Source organism: Mytilus galloprovincialis, chromosome 11 (assembly GCF_965363235.1).
Source record: "Mytilus galloprovincialis chromosome 11, xbMytGall1.hap1.1, whole genome shotgun sequence".
In the NCBI taxonomy this organism is placed as follows: domain Eukaryota; kingdom Metazoa; phylum Mollusca; class Bivalvia; order Mytilida; family Mytilidae; genus Mytilus; species Mytilus galloprovincialis.
This window is the reverse complement of record NC_134848.1, coordinates 29827667-29852322: the sequence shown is the minus strand read 5'-3', so window position 1 is coordinate 29852322 and position 24656 is coordinate 29827667. Positions and strand designations below refer to the sequence as shown.

The following is a 24656-nucleotide window of genomic DNA, read 5'->3' as shown; positions in this document are numbered from 1 at the left end:
TTTATGCATTAGGTCAACTATATTTGGTGTATGGACATATTTTATGATCTATATGTCGGTTACGCAGGTTTAATTTGAACTTGACCTCATTTTCACGGTCCATTGCTAAGTTTTAAGTGTTTGTGTTTTGGTCTCTTTTTCTTTATTTATAAACAATAAGTCATATATTTTTGTAATATTAAATAATTGTTAGCTGTACATGTCTGCCTGGCATGGTTCATCTGACCTTAACCTCATTTCAACTGTTCATTCATCAATGTTTCATTTTCTTGGTTAATGTTGAGTTTAAGAGACAGTTGTTATAAAGCTTTATTATTTAGGTCTATCAAGATAGTATCAAGGATTAGAAAAGAAAGCGAGACATTTCAGTGTGTGCACTCTTGTTAAAAATATAAATAAAGCTGTTAGTTTTCTCGTTTAATTGTTTAACATTGTCATTTAGGGGCCTTTCATAGCTGACTATGCAGCATGGGTCTGTTCATTGTTGAAGACCTTAGAGATACCTATAATTGTTAGATTCTGTGTCATTTTGGTCTCTTGTTGGCAATCATACCAAATCTTTTTATAAGGCTTGTAACAGGTTTATTCTGATTTGCTGTATTCAAATCCATAGCACATGAAGGGGAAAGACTTCAAACTCATTATTCTTAAATTAACTGACAATGCCATGGCTAAAAAGAAAAAAAAAACTAACAATAGAACACATTATTAACTAAAGAATAACCCCATCAATAACTGCGTGTGATCTCAGGTGCTGCTTAACCCTCTTGCTGCCGATCGTTTTTCAAGGTTGCATTTCATATGACGGAAAATATGACAGCTTGACGTCTGGGACGTAACATGCAAAACAGCGACGTCATTCAATATATGACTTCACGAAATAATGACTGTTACATTTCGGACCCATGGGAGAAAACATAACACTGTTCAAACTTCGGTCTTTAAATTGAAAGAGATACAGCATTGATGAGAAGCTTGCACAAATTTAACCCTGGACATGTGTGTCCCTCCGGCACTGTTGGTTGACATATGTGTCCCTTCGACAGAAAGTGGGTTAAGGCTAAGCATATCTTGTGTTGCTCATGGTAGTTCCAAGAAGTAGTTTTTTTCCCAATTAAATATCTTTGTACACGTTTTATCATGTTCATTCATAGAAATTGACAACGCGGACATCACAGACGACCCCAAACACAACTATTTAAAAAACAAAGTATTTTAGTACCAATCTAATTCACACAGGAGAATATATAACTGCATAGGAACAGTACTCCCCTTCTTAAGGAGGAATATAAAGGAATTTTTCTAAAGTTAAACTGTACAAGTAAAAATAAAGATTTCGAAACTAGCATTCTGAGGATGTCCTATCGATCGTCGATGTCATTTCATATCAACAATTCAGTCTTTTAATTCCCCGTAATATTAATAACAGTGGTTGACAGCAGTATGCTGACAGTAGAAGAGTATTTAAATATATTTAAAGTCCATGCATCAGAACCAGAAAATTTACATCGACAGGAAATACTTTAATCATTTTAATAAAAAAAGGCAAACTCCGTTTTAACTCTGTACAACATCTGTGATTTACATCTTCATTTTTTGACAGCATATATTGGTCAAATTGTTTTGAATGAAATAATTGGATTTGACAAATCATGAAATGTTACTCAGCAAATTAAATATTATTGAAGGACTATTTTCGTATTACCGACTCAGGATTGTATATAAATGTTTAGACAAGTTACCTACTTTAATTGCCTGGTACCCAGTCAAGTAAGAGCAACTATTTTTTTCTCTTTAATTTTATATAATTTTGAACATTGCTGAGCGGGGATAGGACATGTATCGGGACTCCGGGATCGGATGTTCTTAAACTCGGTATTTCGAGATCCGGGGATTCTGTTTTTCGAATTTCGGGACCTCGGTGTTTCGTGTTTTTAACCCGGCCCGGGAGTTCGGGATTTCGGGATCAGGACCCCTACTATCCCCCCTCATTGCTGTTTCAAAAATGTTTATTATTTCTTGGCATATGATGCTAACATGAAACTGGTCTACAGTATGATAATTGCATGACTGTCATTTCATGAAAAAAAGCAATCGGGTATAATTTACTAAACACGTACCACAAAACTATCAAAAAAATATGAAATATCTATATTTTATCAGATTCGAAATTTAAACTTGACATTTAATTGACAGCATACATGTATCTTAGCTGTTTAATATGATTCAACGCTCTTACACCTACGATTAATCGGTTCTATTAATTGAAATGTTTTCAAAAGTGGGGAAAATGTTAAATAACAGTAAGTTGGTTATTCGCAAATTTCGGAAAGATGTCAATTATAGGTGGGACTTTTTTTTCGAATGAATTATTGATTCATTTTTGCACTAACAGGGACTAATTTGAAATATATTTAATTATTGCATCTATCTAATTCTCGCTCAGAAATAGTTCAAAAGAGAGGCACTAGTTAAATGGGTACTATAAAATTAGTAAATAAATGAAACACACAAATAAATAAATAAATTAATTGATAAAATGCTGAATTGCAAACGTCCAGTGGCAAATGTTTCAATATAGTTAATCTTTACAAGCACTTAACATTAAAATTTGTTGTGATATATTTTGTTTATAAACTCCTTTAAATGTTGTGCCTGTTTTATGACCATTCCAGTCTTTCAAGATAAATTAATAAGAGATTTAACACTCTTTTTGAATGACTGTATCAACGTTTTTGAAAGTTTTAACAGTTATTAATTGACTGTTACAACGCTTTCATAGTTGTATCAGACGTATTATAACTGTGACAACCTTTTTGGCGTTGAGACAGTTTCTTATTGACTGTAGCAACGATGTCCGCGTTGAGGCAGTTGTTAATTAACTGTTACAACTTTAAAAGGGTTGCAGCAGTCCTATTTTAGCTGTAACAACCTTTTCGGGGTTTAAACAGTCCCTTTATGACTGACGCAACGTGTAAAGAGTTGGGACAGTTAAAAAATAACTGTTACAACCTAAAAATAGTTGTATCAGTTATTTTTCAACTGTGTCAACCTTTTGAAGCGTTGTAACAGTCGATTTATGTTTGAGACAAACACTTTAAGAGTTGGGACAGTTAGAAAATAACTGACACAGTAGAATTTATCGACTGTTACAACTTTAACAGACATAAACAGTCGTAAAACAACTGTTACTGGTATGGACAGTTGTTTTTTCGTCCAGTAGTGATATATATCCCCTGAAAAATTATAGGGATAGTAAAAAACATTATGATCCCTGACAAGTGTATTTTTTATCATGTTGCTATAACCACTTTTTCACATAATTTTTTTCAGACATTTAATTTAATAAGAAAGTAAGTTATTGTTATACACTCATAAATTGTAATACTAGTTCCAAGCATTATATGTTGTAAAAACATTATATAATATATATTGCAATTATCTGGTTAGATTCAAATGTGACCTGTTGGAATAGGTGAAGCTTTATATCACTGTTAAGTTAACGTGCCGTCTTTGTATTAGGGCTATTAAAAGACAACTATATTTGTTAAACTCGTATGTATCAAATCTATGCTGCTCTTTTCTTTTTTGTTTTGATAATCTTTGCCACATATCATTCACGTGTTTTTGGAAAGATAAGCTAGTCGTGCTTTTCTACTGTAAATTAGGATATTAATGCAAATCTTCGACTGACATTATAGCAGATGCATTTCAATTAATATTAAAAAAAAACAAATCTTGTGTGTTAAGGATATACATGACAACATATGCCTTACCTTGTTGAAGACCCAATATCGTAAGTATCTTGTTTCATGTATCTTCCCATTATTACATTTCCATTTTTCATTTGTCATGCTTTCTTGCAAAGATATAAAGCAAACATATCTGCCGCATGGAATGCCTACTTCCATTGTGTATAGCTCTGCCACATTTCCTTGACTCATTTTTCTGCCAAAGCTGTTATAATAGAACAAAAGAGACGTCTGGAGATTCTTTGTTAGACATTCTTGTATGCTTGCTGCTATATCGGGTGATATATCAAGCAACGATTGCTGATTTGCCAAGGATATCAAAAATCGATTGTCTTCCAAACATATTCTGATTTCATTTGCCTCGTTCACATTCAACACTGCAGCCTTGTGGTAAAGACACGGTGTTCGATTCTTATCTTTCAATGGCCAAGCATTGAGTGCTGCTCCAAGTACTTTGTAAGCCAATGCAGAAGGAATAGAATGTAGAGACAATGAATATCTTAAACATATCGTTCTTTGTATTTGACTCTCGAAGGAATTAAAACCAAATGGTTTAGAAGCTTTGATCATGCATGGGACGAGGTAAACATCATGAACAGAATTTTGTGTATTCGCCTTTGGAATAATCAGAACATCCAGATGTATTAGAAGCTCTATTACAAATTCTTGAATGGAAATGTCTGGCATATATTCATGTAAATGATTTTGTTGCCAAAGCTTCAAAAGATCTGTTTTGTAGATTCTTCCGGTGTCGGTCAATGTTTGCAGTATAGATTTGAGATCCCTTTTTGCTGGAAAGAACTTCTTATCTGTAACGAATGATCTCAATATGTTTACTAATGCAGGAGGGTGAATAATGATGTAGTTGTCTAACCCATTTCGGTTGTAATACATCAGCTTTCCAAGAGAGTGTTGGACCAATAGGAAATCATCCAACTGACCTTCTTCTAAAGCAAGATCGTCATTCAGCTCGTTGACGTTTATGAGATCTTTCTTTGTAATGATGTTTATATTCTTCATTCTCATGTTGGCGATTTGTAACTGTAGCGGAACCCATTGCATAGGTCTTCTCTGGCCCCAGGACGACTGCTGCTTTGCAAACATGACGACCTGGTCTGTCATGTGTTGTATTTCCACGTCGTGTTTATCAGTTCCATTTATGAAATATACTGTATCAAGGTGAATGTGTTGTTTTTTCTCATGCTTGGAGAACATCTGTTTTATATCCTCGATGAAGGTTTCTGTCATCTTCGTGGTGTCTTTCTGAAAGGTAGTAACAAATGCTTGTGAATTTAAGGAAATGTTTTATTGTTATCCGTTTCTTTTTATCATTCGTTTTTGCACCACATTGGTAAAATATTTTCTGCTGACGTCTCTTTTTATAGTTATAATCTTATCAATATTTATTTCATCGAGTTGTACAGTTTGGCATGTTGCTTTCTTACAGATTTTTCTTTTCTGAGAGTATACTATCTAGTTTTGAAAGTGTCGTAGTACAAGAGAAAAAAAAGTTTTTTTAAAACCTGAACCATATTTGACAAAGTAAGTTTACTAACTGTTTGACATATTACCTTATATGACTTTAAGTTCATTAATCTGGTGTTTATCAATATTACATGGAATACAAAATTGCGTGCCTCAGAATGTCTATTTAGCTTACACTTGTCTCTGTGTGTTGCAGCAAAGAGAATCATTGGCATAATGTCTTCGGAATTATCAGTATAGGTCAAAATTGAATCAACCCAATGTATCAGTATGGCTACAATAAATTATGAAAACATTGACTGACCCAATATGACTTTCACTCACTATATTTGTTTCAACGAGGTTGTCATAATGATAATTATAGTCCTTGTATTACTATTTGTAATGTATACATGTAAATCGGAAGACTATTAATACAATGCTGCACATAGACATAGACATGATATATAATGATAATACATAAATAGGCATTAACTGTGTAGTGTCTTTGAATATCAATTGTATGTGTATGAGGCTGACAAACAGGTGTAATGCGAGCTTTATCGAGCTATTACTCCTGTTTCGAGCCGAGTACAGCTTATATTTAAAAAACAAAAAGACTACACAGTTATTGTGTTTATGCTGCAATTGATTTTGTATATTGTGTTTGCTTTGAAAGACAGACAAACTCACAATTAATGCATGTATTATCGATTTAAAGTACTTAAAGGCCAGCGTAGTAACACATTCTGGAAGACAGTGGATTCGCAAACAAAAAAACTCGACTGGTCAATAATATTACATCGGTAAGAATAAATTATTATATTTTTATAACATAATTTCAACAGTAAAATGCAGAAAACAAAAATGTCAGATATGTTCTACGCATTCGAATTGTGCACTGAAGGTTACTTTCACTGACTATGCTGAAATTGATATTGTACATGGTTAATTATGTGTGTTACTCATGTACACATCAAATTTTTCGCTCGATGATTAGTGCTTAAGAAAATGAAGTTAATCCTGCCTGTCATGTTTGTCATATAAAAAAAACAGACCGCAGTTCACATACGGTCAAATAATGTCATTGGAATGCAACTTCAATACACGTTATGATGTCACGGAGGTCCATACAACAGAAGGACGAGAGATACCAAAGGGACATTCAAACTCATAAATCGAAAATAAACTGACAACGTCATGGCCAAAATGAAAAAGACAAACAGACAACAATAGCACACACTTTATAGAAAACCAAAGAATAAGCAACACGAACCCGACAAAAAAACAAGGGGTGATTTTAGGAGTTCCGGAAGGGTAAGCCGATCCTGCTCCACATGTGGCACCCATCGTGTTGCTTATGTTATAACACATCCGGTAAATAGTCTAATTTGGTAGGTCACAATCATAAAAGGGAAGGGGATTGTAGTTACGACGAAAGGAACATATCCAATATCATTTATGAAACGGTTATTCCATAACGGTCAATCAACTCGTGATGGCGTCCGTAAAATTAACGAAGGGATGATTTTACTTTCACCAATTGGAACTCTTGGTTTAATGCCTTTCTTGTGAGCAGCAACCCTCTATCAAGAAAATCATGGAAAGAAATGCAAGCACGGGAATATCGTATCAATTGGGAGATATTTATCTCGTATGCAAATGCTGCTGGAATGTAACTACTTAGCAATGGAAAATTCACAATTGGAAAACTGAAATCATTCAACAATCGACAACTTCAAAACACAAAAAAAGTCCGCCAGTGGGCGGAGCATTAAGGCGATATCTGTATACCATACAGATACAGCATAGCGATATATGTAGGGCTGTATCTGTATAAATAAACACCCAATTGCAAGATAACATCAATAGATAAATATTTCACGTATTTCGCAGTTGCATTTAATTCAAAACGTTAGTTCAGTTGATCCTAATTTGTTATCACAAAAGGAAACACATTGTCTTGATATTACATTTCTTGTTTCTCCTATTTCTCAGATATTACAATTTTCATCATAATTTTGATTTCCATCTTGCAGCAACACGAATGTTACAAAACAAATAATCAATCATCATGCTGTTTTCAATAATATTCATGTGCTATTGACATTTTTTTTCACTGCGTTAAGAACCCTCTCCCTAGAAGAAAAATAAACAAACTCAAAACATCTAAAAATATTTAGAAATTTAATTAAATCTAGGACAGCAACTATCGTGATACTAGATTTCTGGTAAGTATAACAACTGTTTTGGAAGACTTAAACTAAGATTGTAGTAATTGATCAAGCTTAATCAATTTACATTTAGGTAACAAAATGATCACGTATAAGGTCGAGGTCGAAAATCTAGAATACCGTTTTATAAAAACAAAAGCAATAAAAAATGAGAACAAAAGTTTACAAACTTATAAAATCATTAACGGACAGTTATGTTTTTGTTTTCAAATCATGTCTGTGAAACCTTGAAATGTCTGATCTGCTAATAGATTGATTAACTTAATCTTGTGAATATTCCGCTGTCTATTTATTACAAAGAAGACAGCAGGTGAAATATTTATTATCGTATTATACAAACTGTTATTTATATTATATCGTTAATTCTTATGTAAAAAACAAATTGTTCAAGCCATTTTGCATCATTAGGATGCACATTATTCAAATTGTAGGATGAACAGATGTAAAATCCAACGTTAATCAAAAGCATTAGCTGTCTTGGATGACACACAACCAATCAGTTTATATTGTTATAAGTATAAAGTAAGAGTTGTGAAACAAAAAAGGCTAGTTTTGGTATATAATTTACCTATATTATAAGACTGTTTATATTTCCTTTTTTCAACTACTTACATGCAGCAGTTACCCCCTTCGGATAATCTTCTAATTGTTTATGTAAGCCAAATCTACCATCAAACATCAACAAAAATGATCCCTGGTGTTGTATGAAAAGTTGATGTGTCATATCATATGATTTTTGGCCACCAAAATCTATTAAATCTGAGGGTGCTATTTCAATTTTGTATTGTCCATTTCTAACTTCATGTAAAATGTCTGATTGAAGTTGCAGCCTCTGGCAATCTAATGTTTGAATCTCGTGAGCTGTTGAAGGCATATCTGTGTTCGAAATTTGTGGATCTAACTGTTCCTGGTAAGCCTTAGCCGTTGCACCATGAGTCTTTATCGCATATTTGTCTGTTGAATGTCTGGTTGTCTTGTATTTTTCTTTTATATTTTCAGTTGGTTCAGAGGTTTCATTTGATGTTTGAACGAATGAATTCACCCTTTTTTTATTGGTTGTTGTTTCCGGTCTGGTAATTGGATCGGAAAACTCTTCTGGTTTACCTCGAAGCATTTTTGCCAAAACCTCATGTCCCCGATCACCTATAATATATTAAGTCATTGTCTGCTAAATACCGAACGTGAACTATTCCCAAATATGACTATTAGGGTTGTGAATTCGCAATGCTATACGAAGTGTTTCATTTTACATACATCAAATGCTCATGTATTTAGTTATGATGTTTCTTTTGTAAGTCTTGTTAGAGAGTGTGCTATGTCTTATCGTTTGTGGCATAAATTTTGTATTTTCGGTAATATAACGGATATCTTATTTGTCAGAATAGTCGAGTAGTTCGTCTTCAGTGTTTTTGGGTTATGTCGTTTGTTTTGAACTGTTTTTAATGTTAGGTTCTACTTCGTTTTGCTTTATATTACAAGTATTTAATTTTTTATTTCCTATAGCATGCAAAAATTAGGATACTGAATCATATATTTCATCTATATTATTTCAAGTTTAATGCTACTTTGTGCACATATGTTGATTCAATTTTGGATTTATAAGACTAACCAATATGGTTCGAAAGTTCAAAATTAAAACCGTTACAAACATAATTCTATTTTCATTTATTTATCATGGTTGCGTTAAACATACAATAATATAATTACAAACTTAATACAAATTGTGAATTCTTGTACGTGTCAAACATATACTAATTCTATTCTGTTTTTAGAAATTTACCTGTGACTTTGATTAATTCGTGCGACGCGGAGTTTATAATTTTTATACTTCGTTCCTTTGTACTGGTATACTGTCGAAACAACACTGGAGATGTCTGTGGCTATCCTATTGTTGTTTTTCATGTTTTATATTATTTAAGGAGTGACTGAACTATTTTTTCTGTCCATGAAGAAATAACATATAAAATTTGGTGCACATTGAATAACGCGCGTCGCTGGTTATTTTACAGTGTGCACCACATTTTTTATGTTATTTCGAAATTAATTCTAAATTCCATTTTAACCCGTAGAAAACCATGAAAAAACGTTGATGACGTCACGGTCACATGAGTAAATTGCGTCTATGGGCTGATAACAAAATAATGTCAGCCAATCGGAAGACACGTTACATCCAAAATTAAATTATTCGTTTATTTATTTTTCTTTTCTGAATGTTTTTACATTTATTTGCACTGTATTCCTGTCAGTTTATGTTGTCTTCTTAACGGTATTTTTAAAATTGCCATGTCAGCAGGATGTTTCGCTACCCACAAAACTAGGTTCCACAAACCATTTTTAAAATGTCCTGTTCCATGTAAATTATGTGGTACTTGTTATCAAGTAGTCCGTTTCTATGTATGTTGGCGTTTGCTTTTGTGTCGGTACAGTGTTTCTATTGTTCCTTTGATTTCCTCTTATAATTGATGTTTTTACTCAAGTTTCAATTTGTAACCCAGATTTGTTTTTGCTTATGACTATTTAACAACGGTTTACTTATCAATTTAATTTGAAATGGGGCTTGGAATATGTTCTAGATAATTTCTTACTTTAATTCAAAAAAAAAAATATTCATTCTTTACAGGGAATCTACTATTTCTAATTTAAATAAGAAGATAAGTACTGACCGGTTTATTTTCTCAAAGCAACACATGTAGTGTTTTTTTGAAAAGGTTAATATATATCACGACTCAAATGACTTAATTTCACATACCCTCTTTAAGCGGAACCATTTTATTTCTTTCTATGTCAATACCGTTCCTTCCAAAAAATATGACAAGTCCGTCTGTTGAATTCCACTTTTGTGGGATTTTTTCTCCAATAAGCACGCTTGCAAGGGTACTTTTTCCTGCCCTACATGGACCACCTATTAATAAACAATTTATTTTTGATGATGATAATATTTTCATGTATAAATGTAACCGACATCTGCAATATTAATTGAGTGAAACATTATTTAAGAGAAAGCTCGCTTGTAACGAAAAAAGAGATCACCAAAGAAACACCATAAACAAAATGATTTGCCAACTAGAACCACACATAAAACCGGGTTGTATTATACATTCAATAATGTCACAATCGAAAGAAAAGAGCAAAGTTTTGTTAAGGATAAATGTATTTCAACTTTATGTATATTAACAGTTATTCAATTAGTACTAGTATAAGACCAAAGAGAATTTGTGTATGCATGTACCAAGCCAGGAATATGACAGTTGTTATCCATTCGTTTGATGTGTAAAGTTTTGACTTTGCCAATTGATGGACCTTTTTGCTTTGAATATTCCCCGGGGTTCAGTATTTTAGTGATTTTACATTTAGATTACTATTCTGATAAATAAGCATAGATGCGATAAATTGTCTTTTTCAATAGTTGTTTTTTAAAATAAATGTTCGTATATTGTAAACTTAGAAAATGAAGCTGTTTCACAAACCGCGTCCTTTTTTTTAGAGATATGTAATAATTTAGATATTTTTATGTGCTTGTACCAACTGGTTACACGATCAGTTTACACAAGCCTATGTTTTGATGCATTAAAACAAGTTATAGATGTAGAGATAATTTGTTCTTAAAAACTAAAGGCTCTGAAGAGCCTGTGTCGCTCATATTTGTGCATATTAAACAATGGACACAGATAAATTCATGAAAAAATTGTGTTTTGGTGATCGTGATCTGTTTGAAGATCTTACTTTACTGAACATTCTTGTTGCTACAATTATCTCTATCTATAATGAACTTGGCCCAGTAATTACAGTTGCAAATATTATTTAAAAATTTACAAAAATTTACAAAAATTAATGAAAATTGTTAAAAAAATACTATAAAGGGCAACAACTCCTGAAGGGGTCAACTGACAATTTGATCATTGTGACTTATTTGTAGATCTTACTTTGCTGAACATTATTGCTATTTACAGTTTATCTCTATCTATAATAATATCCAAGATAATAACCAAAAACTTCAAAATTTCCTTAAAATTACTAACTTTAGGGCAGCAACCCAACAACCGGTTGTCAGAGGTTTATGCTTTGGTTTCAGAGTTATAAGCCAAAATCTACATTTTACCCCTGTCCTTTTTTTAGCCATGGAGGCCATCTTGGTAGGTTGGCAGGGTCACGCCACACATTTTTAAAACTAGATACTTCAATGATGATTGTGGCCAAGTTTGGTTAAATTATGCCCAGTTGTTTCAGAGGAGAAGTAAAAGTTTACGGACGCCGGACGACGGACGCCAAGTGATGAAAAAAGCTCACTTGACCTTTCAGGTCAGGTGAGCTAAAAATGATAATTTCCATTTCGCAAAATAAAAACAAAAGCAATACACAAGAAATTTCCTGTTTTTAAAAATATATACCATTCATTTTTTGTATACAACAAAGAAAGAAAGTACTATTTGCTGTTACTCAAACAATTATCCAGACTCTGGTTCCAAATTAAACAAATATTTGAATATTTTTTTACCTTTGTTTTCTCATTGTTAATAAGAAAAGAGTTGTCTTTCTATAAATCTAACGTCATAGTAAATATTTCCCTACCTCTCTTTGACAGAAATATTGGATGTCCCTAATTTAATTCAAACTATTCATTGTATTAGTATTATAAAAATGTGTTTTTTTTTATAAAGGTAATGACATTTAATGGAAAGGATTTAACCCTCCCCCCCCCCCCCCAAAAAAAAAAATCCGAACACATCAATACTATTCCATGTCAACAGACAAGTGCAGATTTTTGTTATGGTTATTAAAAACTAGGGGACGAAACGTCTATCAACAGATCTGTCGACGGAGTTGTTCCAAATCATGCATATATTATTATACGGCAGAAAAGTGTTTTGTGTACAAACGATTATTCAGTGACATCAAACGGAAATTTAATTAGATAGCTACCTAGACTTAGCCTATTCTCGTATGACAGATATTCTCCGTGTGAAAGCATACGTTGAAATTCAATAGCATCAACCAACCACGGGAGTTGTATATCCTTTTCTGAAAAACACATAGTTTAATTATATATAGGAAGATTTGGTATGAGTGCCAATGAAACAACTCTACATTTCACAACACGCAATATATCAGCGACACCATACTGCTGTTACAATTCATTACAAACATACTTTTTCATGGTCATAATGAATTATACCCTGATGCACACAGTCCTATGGCTTGATCATGTAAACATATGTATGTAATGCAAATGTCAAAATCTAGAACGTTGTTAAATTGACCCATCTGACACCTTAACCTCAATTTTAAGGTCATAAACTAATGACCTCAAATTAAAAGACCCTAGGTCCTTAATATGTATTTGGTTACATCTTCTGACATCAGACTCGGACTTCTCTTAAACTGAATTTTAATGTGCGTATTGTTATGCGTTTACTTTTCTACATTGGCTAGAGGTATAGGGGGAGGGTTGAGATCTCACAAACATGTTTAACCCCGCCGCATTTTTGCGCCTGTCCCAAGTCAGGAGCCTCTGGCCTTTGTTAGTCTTGTATTATTTTAATTTTAGTTTCTTGTGTACAATTTGGAAATTAGTATGGCGTTCATTGTCACTAAACTAGTATATATTTGTTTAGGGGCCAGCTGAAGGAAGCCTCCGGGTGCGGGAATTTCTCGCTACATTGAAGACCTGTTGGTGACCTTCTGCTATTGTTTTTTCTATGGTCGGGTTGTTGTCTCTTTGGCACATTCCCCATTTCCATTCTCAATTTTATGGTTAATGAGTTATATCACTTTACGCATAATTTTAAATATAAGAGGGGCAAAAACTTTTGTTAGATTTCAGCGTACCCTTTCAACCATAATAAATAACTTCCGCCATGTTGTAACTAACAATTTAGTATAAATATGTTATCGACATCTGATACTTTTTTTAAAAGAAGTGAATATAAGCCAATTTCAAATTTTAGAATATGACCTCAACCTTTGACCTTGACCTATTTTCTTTTTAATTGATCAAGAAATCTCAAATGCAATGACCCTAGATCTCTTTCACTTATGGATTACTAGTACATCACTTAAAATGCACATCACTTATATCAAATACAAAAGGGGGAATAACTCTTATATGGAGTCTTCATATAGGTTTTGCCCAAAAAGTCATGATACTCTTGAAGACATAACGAGCAATTTGATAAAATAAATTTGTTGTTATTTTTTATGATTGCAAAAGATAAGTGAACAAAAGAAAAACAGTGTTTGGTGAGATTACTCTCAAACGAAATTCATATCTAAGTATTCCGATAAACAGGATCAGTTTTAAAAATGGATAAACTGTTTGAAATTATGTACCAAAAATCTAAGCGACATATTGGCAAACAATAATACTGTGCAAGAAAAAAAGTAGATGTCACTGAGAAAAAAAAATCAGAACAAAATCAAAAGTCTTGCCATGGAAAGGTGTAAAGACCTAATGATTGGTTAATACAAATTAATATTGGAAATATTGATGAATTAACACACCATCGTTTGTCAAATATGTGACCGATCAAAGAAATGAACCTTTGTAATTCTGAATCATATAGTACAGTCACGGAAGTGTGCAACGTTGCTTTATTTACATGTAAATGCACCGTAACGTTTGAATTCTTTAAAAAATGTAAGTTCGGTGTTCTTTTCTTAGATTCTGCTCATTATTAAAAGCCTTCAATGAATTCAACGTGTGTTGGTCTTTAAGAATAACTGTATCATTGCGAGCAGAATACTATTTTGGTGATCATGTAACTGTCCAATTGTTACAATTCAATATTCAAGGGTAAACATGAACAAAGTATTTGACGACTTTAATTACGATCAAATATATTTTCAACGAAGTAAACATTTTGTATAGAGGGAAATGCCATTCAACTTATCATGCTGAATTAACCATAGGCTGTGCGTTGCTTTACAATTTTTTATAAACATTTTGGGATATATCCGTTTTTTCAACATTATCATTTATCTTTTATACTTACCAATTTTAGGTGGGTTTTTGGTTGCCTGAAATTTAAAATAAAATTCTTTATTAATCTGATTTAAATCTGAAGGTGTCCGATATTTCATTGGAAGCACCATTACGTATTGAGTTTTAAAAAATAATTAACACTTTCAAGTGGTCAAAATCAACTGATAGTTCTCACAACAATTGAGTTTATCGTGAACGCAACCAGGTTTAAAATGAGGTGAAACATTTTGTATAAATATGCTATGGTTTTAATTAACGGAATAATTTATTTCAGGACACACATCATGAACAAGAATTGAATGGCCATTGAACTAATTTTCTAAGTTGTGATGCAGAGAAAAATCCACTAAAAAGATAATTATAAAATGAATTCGATGATTCTTATTCTTATTTCAAATTAATGTGAACAAAATGTAGTGAATATTAAATTTTAAAAGATATCGCTACTTTTTTATTGAATATAGGCATGTTTGAAATGATACTGCTGTTTAAACCTCGTTGCTTTCACGTTTAAATGAGAAAAATGTTCACTCACACTGGGTAATACTAATCAAGCAGTTTTAGAAATTGTAAAATTGAACATATTTACTTTTGATAACTATTGCAATAATATGTAAAGGATAAAGTATTGCAAAAAGTATTGTAAAAATCAGTTTTATTTTACTGTCTAAAAATAAAATTTGCGAACTTTTTACAATAAAGACAAATTACTTATTGGCAAAGTCTTCAGACAAATATCATATGTCTTTGTAATCATTTGCAATAAACGCAGGTCAAGCTCAATTACATATATACCTAGCAATCTGGTTTTAGTTTTGTTTGTAAGCATGTTAAATGTAAATAGTTAACAAATTATATGTTGCCATTGCATTAAGGCGTACAAACTAATAAGCCCTTCATTGAAATTAACATCCGAACATGCTAACCTTCTATGTTCAGATTTAAACATTGTGAATTACATTATCATGCTTATTTTAATTTTTATTAATGAAGGGTTAACCAAATTTTATTATAAGTATTGACTAGAACACACCCGCGAAATCGTAAACTGTTGTAGGATGAATTTTTGTAAAAGATATTATGACTGGAGAATTTCATATAAGGTATCAAAAGCCCTCTCCCTTTTTTTTCCAAAGTCCGTTATGTGTTTCCTTTCTGTTAAATTCAATTATTTTTCGTGTTGCTGGCCTTATACCACAATTATTCTTCCCTTTTGCGTCAATGCATTTTTTGGTAAAAGTCAAATTAAATTAAAATTTTGCACCGCTTCAAACCTGAAATAAATGAAACGGCTTATAGACCAATATTATTCTAATAAAATGTGCTTCTAGGGCAATCCATCAGTACTTTTCCTTTTGAGAGCCCTATTAACATGCCAATGGTAGGATTTGAATCTCGTATAAATGACTAAGGCTCATTTCAGGGGTGGTCTAAGTGACCCTGGTCCCGAAATCCCGGGCTTAAAAACATGAAATCCTGAAGTGCGTTTTTTAACGAAATTCATATCTCGACATCCCGAAATTAAAAAAAAAATATTCCCGCATCCCGTAAAGATCAATCCCGGAATCCCGAGCTTATAATTATCCGATCCCGACGCCTCCCTCTAATCTCTACCCTTGTTTCATTTTGGCCAAATCACTATTTTCACTTTCAACAATAAATTTTTATGTCCAACCAACTCCAAACTTAGTAAATATGTTCCCTATGATATGATCTTTTTTTAATGCCAAATTAGAGATTTTACCCAATTTCACGGTCCACTAAACATAGTAAATGATAGTGCCGATGTGGCATTCGTATACTACGGACACATTTTTGTTTCCACATGTTTTACTTATTTTTAAATATATGCAACTGGTATACCCCTTACATAGTAAATATTTCAGAAAAAGGTAGACAGAATACAGAGAGTCTCTGTATATTATAGTAGTATAATCGTAGTTTACAGGTGGATAAACGCGAAAACATAATTGTCTTAAAGGAGGTATTATAGTTGTGGTTCTTGCGATCTAAAAATCATGATATGGAGAACGCTCTGATTGGCTTGTTTGTTTTTCATTTTTGTAATCTATCATACGATTGGTTGTTCTTGTGCATGTTTAAAACCGGAAGTCTTATCTATGACTAAAAGTCAGACTGATAACGGAAACAATATCCGGACACCTATTTTGTCGTTTTTCTCCCAAAATAACTCAATCTGAATAATCATAAGAACGGATGACAGATGCGACTATGCATGTTACCTACAGAACACAGAGGCATGATGATCAATTTATTGTGGAAGGAAGAGAAGCGACACACAAAATGAGGTCTTGTTTAATAGTATAGAATTATAAAAATGGAATTTTCGTCTTTTTTCATTCAGATTATTATTAAAATATATGTTTTTCACAGGTTTTTAATTTTCTAAAAGTAACACATTGTATATATCTTTTTTACCAATTTGTTTTTCTTTACAAATAAAAAAGTATACAAACATATTCATAAAAGGTGTCGGTAATATGCCGGACTGCCTCTTTATCGGCAGCATTACCGTATACTACAACACGTCTACATGTAGATACAAGATTGTTTTCTCGAAATACCATCTTTTTAGGAAGTAAAATAATCAGACCATGCTACTTCATCCGTATATATTAAAATCTTTCTTCATACATTACAATATTATTTTGTTCAAAATATATCTTGCTATTGTTTACCCATGACGTTTTTAAAATAATTTGTTGTGTATCCATCTTACCTGAAGATTCTCTTCTTTCTGTGTGAGGACCTTATGCCTGTTTTGTGGATTATCTGTTACATTCTGTAATATAAGTATGATGATGCATTGTGTAGAGTATATTTGCTATACATAGTATTTAATGTTAGCCTTATGCGTAATTTTCTTAAACTACCTATAAATATAACTAAGTTTCTCAAATTCTCAAGCAAAAAAGACGTTTTAAGAAATCTGTTTTGTTTTACTAGTATTTATTTGTTGTTGTCATTAAGTATTTCTAGAAAGATGATTTACAAAAGATGACTTTTTACTTTTACCAAACCAAAAAATATTTTGTAGGTACTAAAATGTTTAGAGGCAATTATTATGAACATTTCGCAGTTTTCCATTGAAAATCAATCTATACATTAGCTCCGAACATGTTAGATGAAGCATAATGTCGAATCTTATTGGAATAATAAGTCAGAAGTATAATTGCCTAAGCGATTTATCTAACTCTATATAGTGTCAGGTTTACCTCCAGGTACTCCACAACTCCTGTGAGTGTATCCTGTAATACAAGTATGTGTTTCCATTATTTATTGTACGTGATCTCTTTACGTTTTCAAATTGCATGCTATTGCATAATTTTGTCCTATATCAAGAAATGTTGACAAGTATCCCATATTCTAAATCAAGTTGTTCACAGAATTTAATTTTCAATATCCTGCAAATGTTAATTTTTTCATATATTTATTACTTTTGCTTCTTTTTGTCATTTGGGTTTTTGTATCATCTACTAACGTTTATACCGCCAATACTCTTTCCGTATTTCAATGTATAATCAGTCATTCTACCAGTAATTATGGTGTATATTATGATTGGTCTATGTTTTACTAATATTCAATAAGTTGGCGTTTAAAGAAGTTAAACAATGTATGCAATTTATATTTGATAACTAAATGTTGAAACGTAAGTACTAAAATGGATAACATATAAATAATTAATAGAGTTTTATCAAATCAATGACTTAAGATGTGCTTTTGAAAAATGAGGTAGTACTTTTCTTAAAGTAAATAACATATTTTCATTTATATACTTTCGACAAAACAATGATGTATCCTAAACAGTGATGTGCTCTTGACAAATGAAACGAAACTTTTAAAAAATCACAGTTATTAAACTCAGTTGAAAAGTAATCTTAATAGCAGGAATGTAACATATGTTCACGCGAAGTTATTTTTAAAATGACTTTCATTCATTACTTTGCAAGTTACGTAAACCACATTTTTAATAATCAATGGATATATTTTTTTCAATGGGTTAAATAAGATTAAACATTGTTTTTTTACAAACGACTGGTCAGTAAATATGAAAATCGTTTAAAGGAAATCAAGTAACGGTACTATGTTCCAAATCAAATATACTGTCTTTATAAGGACGCTCTGTAGTTAATGTATATTGAACAAGAATGTGTCCATAGTAAACGAATGTCCCATCCGCACTATCATTTTCTATGTTCAGTGGACCATGAAAATTGGGTAAAGTCTCTTGTTTGGCATTCAAATTAGAAAGATAATATCATAGGTAAGATGAGTACTAAGTTTCAAGTTGATTGGACTTCAACTTCATCAAAAACTACCTCAACAAAAAACTTGAACCTGAAGCGGGACGCACGGACGAAAAGATGAACGAACGAAAGGACGGACGAACGGACGCACAGACCAGAAAACATAATGCCCATAAATGGGGCATCCAAATGTCGTGTTCAGTTATAATAAAAAGATTGAATGTCATCGTAACAGAAAGTGACCTCCCCGGAGATCAGTAATTCGAATATACAGTAAACACTACATTATAAAGGGCAACACTAACAATATTCCATCATAATATGCACAACGAAGAACTGTAACATGGACAGAAAGGTTAAGACAGAAGACCGTAAGCCTTGAAAGATCTTTAACAATGCACAAGTGCATGTTATTGAATAGCAATGGCTAAATAAGATATAAAGTGTAATACAATTGCGTCTTTAAGTATGCATGCTTATCTTCTGTTTCAAAGAAAGGTACAATGGACGATCTTGTAAGCTAAAAATAACTTCGACATATATAGAAAAATATGCTTTCAATATGTCAAAAGTACGATGACATAATTTCGATCAGCTCATTTTAAAAATAAACAAATCTAAAAAAAAAAACACAACTGTCGTAAAAATATAGATCATATTTACCATTAAACGTTTAGGGGATAATGTCTTTGTCTGCATAAACATTTGTCATTCATTTAATTAAAAAGTTATTATTTTTTTAAGAAAATTTAAAGATGACTTGAAAAAAAGAATATGTGTCTCATGTAAAAACATATGTTGATTTTAGTCTTCTATATTCTTTCAAGTCATGACTATCAAGATATAAGTATAGATTATAACATGACCTTTTCCATATTGACCCTGGTATCATCCCGAGACTACCATATCGGCACAAGGCTTTTGCACATATTTAAGTTCAGCAGAAGAGAGAAAAACGTTCCTTTTTATAACAATAAAACAAAAATACAGTAATTTGGCATAACTGAGGCAACATCAATAAATGTTAGAAGTAAAATCACAAAAATACTGAACTTAGAGGAAAATCTAATCGGAAAGTCCATAATTACATGGCAACATCAAATAACAAAACACATCAAAAACGAATGGACAAGAACTGTCATATTCCTGACTTGGTACAGGCATTTTCAAAAATAAAAAATGGTGGATTAAACCTGGTTTTATAGCGCTAACCCTCTCACTTTGATGACAGTCTCGTCGAATTCCATTATAATTACAATGATGTGTGACCTAAACAGACATAATAAATAAAATAGGCAAAATATGGGTACAGCAGTCATCATCGAGTAACAATTTTAAAAGAAACAATTTAACAGAACACAAAAACATCTATCTACAGACACATTCATTGATTCGCGTGTCTGACGTTAGAAAATTTTATACGTCACATAAATATTAAAATTTCACATAGGCAATGTAAATATGCTGGGTCAAAAAATCTATGTAAGTATGTAAGAATCAATTTCAGAATTAAATCAAGATTTAAAATAGTCCAAAAGTTATATAGAATTCATAAGAATCCACAAATAGTTAATTCCACTACGCGATTGAATAATTTTGACGTTTGTGGTTTAACATATTTTGTAATTCATAATAGAAATATATTATAATGACATTACATAGAACACTATCATACTGACGGGATCTTTTTAAAGTACAGGGTCACGTTATAAGAACCAAAGAAATACAAAAAGTCGCATATACAAAACACACAAGCTAAAAATGAAAGTATTATTTATAATAGAACAAAGAAAAATGAAAGAACAATAAAACACGTTGTTAAGATGATAAACAACATCAGTACGTAGAATCTATACATCAACACCATCATGTATTATTTGTGAAGTTGAAACGGAATATTTATCAACAAGGTCTTGGTACCTCCCAATGAACTCTTTTAGAAAAAGGACGAGACGTTCTTTGACATACCCCTGGCTCATCAAATTTCTTCTCAGACACTGATGACGTTTTACAAAGTTGAAAAAAAATATATATTTCATATGCAGGTGAAGTTGGTATATTGCTACTAAGGTGGGGGAAATTTTAATTTCAAAATTCAAATCGTCTCGTTTGTCATAGATTCTGGTACTAAGTTGACTGTGTAGGTCAAATTCGAGATATAAGTTTAAATTCAACTTGTAAAAAGAAGCAATTAAAGCAAACTTCTCATAATTGTCAATACACCGTCAGTGTTAGCCATTATGGTTTAGACACGATTAAGTCAGCTCATTTAGAATCATGGCATAATTACCAATAACCTCTGTTTTGTATCTGGCAATTTTGAGGTTATTACATATGCAAAGCCCATCGTATTCGTAACAAATATTTGATAAGTTTAAATATCGTATCTCACACACTGAAGTGATTCATGTAACCTTCACCTTCACTTATCATGCAGTTTTAGTTGTAACTTACTTTAAAATATAAACCTCTTCTGCTGATTTTTTTCTGTCTCTTTTTAGATTCAGCTTCAGCTTCAGCAATAGCTGTATTACCCTTCAATATAAATATTTCTTTGGGTCTCATCATTGTTTGTTTTCGAAGCGGTTGGTTTAAACCTTACCTTTTTAAAACATAATGCTTAGTTTTTATGTAATATTATATACATTGTTATTAGTCTTTGATACTTCTCTTTTATCCTTAGCGTTATAAGTTAATAATCGATTTATGAGTTTGAATGTCTTTTTTGTACATGTCTCTCTTTTGCGGTTTCGTTATCACTGGGTTGTAATGTGCCTTGTTAGACTATCTGTCCCCAAACCCATATAATATTTATCCACTGACTATGCTTTAGTTTGATTCCAGTGGTAAGTTAAGTCTGGAAAGGACATTGGGTAGAAAATGCTGACCTCCTAAATGTTGCACTTTATCTTTTGAACCTCAATATTGAGGTTTGTAAAATACACAAAAGGAGAATATGCTTGTTTGTTTATGCCCAGTCGTGTTTCCTGTTTTATTGCAGGGTTAAGGTGGGTTTTTTTTTTTTCGGGCAAATATGGGTAACAACCATCGCCCATGAAACACACTACAAAAGCATACTTGTTAATAAATATATAGCTACATTAGTCTTTTACGACTGCAGTGAAAACTTCGCAAAAGTAGGCCATCCGCTTCGTTATGTTTATTTTGTATTCAAGTTCGTTGTCAAATCCTTTCAAGGATGCTTGAGTTTATCGAGAAAACCAGTTTAGCCTTTTACAGTTTCTTTTTGGAATTTATATACTTTCTGCCCAAAAAATAATTAAAAAATTAAAAGTGAAAACCACCATACAAGGGGAATAAACGTAATCAAATATCTTGTCATACTAATAATCTCTGTGTTGAGTATTTCATGATGATAGACAAAAACCAATACAATTAGTAAAAATCGTCGTTGAGAGGCACGACGATTATTTCGCACAGTGTTAAAAATATATGTCTATTCATTATGGTGATTGAAATATTGTTGATTTATTATCATTCGTTAGATACCAAATGTCGTGGATTTCGTTGGTACAAGTTAACCACAAAATAAAATGTTCAACATAAAACAAAATTTCTATAGGATTGTTAGCAGACTATGGTGAAACCACGAAATTAGATATCCACCAACATGTGAGTTTTTCTTAATCCACTAACATTGGTACCCACGAAAATAAATGAACCCACAATATCCGGCAAAAACAAAAAGACATTTTCATGGTATACCCCTTAGATAGTAAATATTTCAGAAAAAGGTAGACAGAATTACAGAGAGTCTCTGTATATTATAGTAGTATAATCGTAGTTTACAGGTGGATAAACGCGAAAACATAATTGTCTTAAAGGAGGTATAATAGTTGTGGTTCTTGCGATCTAAAAATCATGATATGGAGAACGCTCTGATTGGCTTGTTTGTTTTTCGTTTTTGTAATCTATCATACGATTGGTTGTTCTTGTGCATGTTTAAAACCGGAAGTCTTATCTATGACTAAAAGTCAGTCTGATAACGAAAACAATATCCGGACACCTATTTTGTCGTTTTTCTCCCAAAATAACTCAATCTGAATAATCATAAGAATGGATGACAGATGCGACTATGCATGTTACCTACAGAACACAGAGGCATGATGATCAATTTATTGTGGAAGGAAGAGAAGCGACACACAAAATGAGGTCTTGTTTACTAGTATAGAATTATAAAAATGGAATTTTCGTCTTTTTTCATTCAGATTATTATTAAAATATATGTTTTTCACAGGTTTTCAATTTTCTAAAAGTAACACATTGTATATATCTTTTTTACCAATTTGTTTTTCTTTACAAATAAAAAAATATACAAACATATTCATAAAAGGTGTCGGTAATATGCCGGACTGCCTCTTTATCGGCAGCATTACCGTATACTACAACACGTCTACATGTAGATACAAGATTGTTTTCTCGAAATACCATCTTTTTAGGAAGTAAAATAATCAGACCATGCTACTTCATCCGTATATATTAAAATCTTTCTTCATACATTACAATATTATTTTGTTCAAAATATATCTTGCTATTGTTTACCCATGACGTTTTTAAAATAATTTGTTGTGTATCAGTGTCCATCTTACCTGAAGATTCTCTTCTTTCTGTGTGAGGACCTTATGCCTGTTTTGTGGATTATCTGTTACATTCTGTAATATAAGTATGATGATGCATTGTGTGGAGTATATTTGCTATACATAGTATTTAATGTTAGCCTTATGCGTAATTTTCTTAAACTACCTATAAATATAACTAAGTTTCTCAAATTCTCAAGCAAAAAAGACGTTTTAAGAAATCTGTTTTGTTTTACTAGTATTTATTTGTTGTTGTCATTAAGTATTTCTAGAAAGTTGATTTACAAAAGATGACTTTTTACTTTTACCAAACCAAAAAATATTTTGTAGGTACAAAAATGTTTAGAGGCAATTATTATGAATATTTCGCAGTTTTCCATTGAAAATCAATCTATACATTAGCTCCGAACATGTTAGATGAAGCATAATGTCGAATCTTATTGGAATAATAAGTCAGAAGTATAATTGCCTTGAAGAAATCTAAAATTCGAGAAATCTTGAAAAGTATGCATGTGACCAACTATCCTTAAAGTGAAACATATACTTTAACGTAAGAATTGTAATGTATTAACATGAGTAATGCTGTCAAAATAAAGCTTCATCTTTGACGTATGAGTGACAAAGCGATTTATCTAACTCTATATAGTGTCAGGTTTACCTCCAGGTACTCCACAACTCCTGTGAGTGTATCTAAATGCTGATCCTGTAATATAAGTATGTGTTTCCATTATTTATTGTACGTGATCTCTTTACGTTTTCAAATTGCATGCTATTGCATAATTTTGTCCTATATCAAGAAATGTTGTCAAGTATCCCATATTCTAAATCAAGTTGTTCACAGAATTTAATTTTCAATATCCTGCAAATGTTAATTTTTTCATATATTTATTACTTTTGCTTCTTTTTGTCATTTGGGTTTTTTGTATCATCTACTAACGTTTATACCGCCAATACTCTTTCCGTATTTCAATGTATAATCAGTCATTCTACCAGTAATTATGGTGTATATTATGATTGGTCTATGTTTTACTAATATTCAATTAGATGGCGTTTAAAGAAGTTAAACAATGTATGCAATTTATATTTGATAACTAAATGTTGAAACGGAAGTACTAAAATGGATAACATATAAATCATTAATAGAGTTTTATCAAATCAATGACTTAAGATGTGCCTTTGAAAAATGAGGTAGTACTTTTCTTAAAGTAAATAACATATTTTCATTTATATACTTTCGACAAAACAATGATGTATCCTAAACAGTGATGTGCTCTTGACAAATGAAACGAAAACTTTGAAAAAATCACAGTTATTAAACTCAGTTGAAAAATAATCTTAATAGCAGGAATGTAACATATGTT

At 31.8% G+C, this 24656-nt stretch overlaps 2 protein-coding genes and 1 long non-coding RNA gene across 3 annotated transcripts in view; all 3 read right to left on the bottom strand.

Annotated features, from left to right (window-relative positions):
- The window catches only part of LOC143051942 (uncharacterized), a 32128-nt gene extending 27117 nt beyond the window's left edge, over positions 1 to 5011 (bottom strand). The window contains exon 1 of the mRNA XM_076224926.1: positions 3777 to 5011. Coding sequence (XP_076081041.1) covers positions 3777 to 5000 — 1224 coding nt within the window. The 5' untranslated portion in view covers positions 5001 to 5011. The remainder of the gene's footprint in view (positions 1 to 3776) is intronic.
- The window catches only part of LOC143051943 (uncharacterized), a 216958-nt gene that overhangs the window by 88582 nt on the left and 103720 nt on the right, over positions 1 to 24656 (bottom strand). The window lies entirely within an intron of this gene.
- LOC143051096 (uncharacterized) overlaps positions 1 to 24656 on the bottom strand; it is a 101136-nt gene that overhangs the window by 61384 nt on the left and 15096 nt on the right. The window contains exons 7-14 of the mRNA XM_076224125.1: positions 23954 to 23998; positions 23308 to 23370; positions 21152 to 21232; positions 17666 to 17698; positions 17170 to 17232; positions 14440 to 14464; positions 12371 to 12469; positions 10200 to 10352 (exon numbers count right to left, since the gene is read on the bottom strand). Of these exons, the coding sequence (XP_076080240.1) occupies positions 10200 to 10352; positions 12371 to 12469; positions 14440 to 14464; positions 17170 to 17232; positions 17666 to 17698; positions 21152 to 21232; positions 23308 to 23370; positions 23954 to 23998 (562 nt within the window). The remainder of the gene's footprint in view (positions 1 to 10199; positions 10353 to 12370; positions 12470 to 14439; positions 14465 to 17169; positions 17233 to 17665; positions 17699 to 21151; positions 21233 to 23307; positions 23371 to 23953; positions 23999 to 24656) is intronic.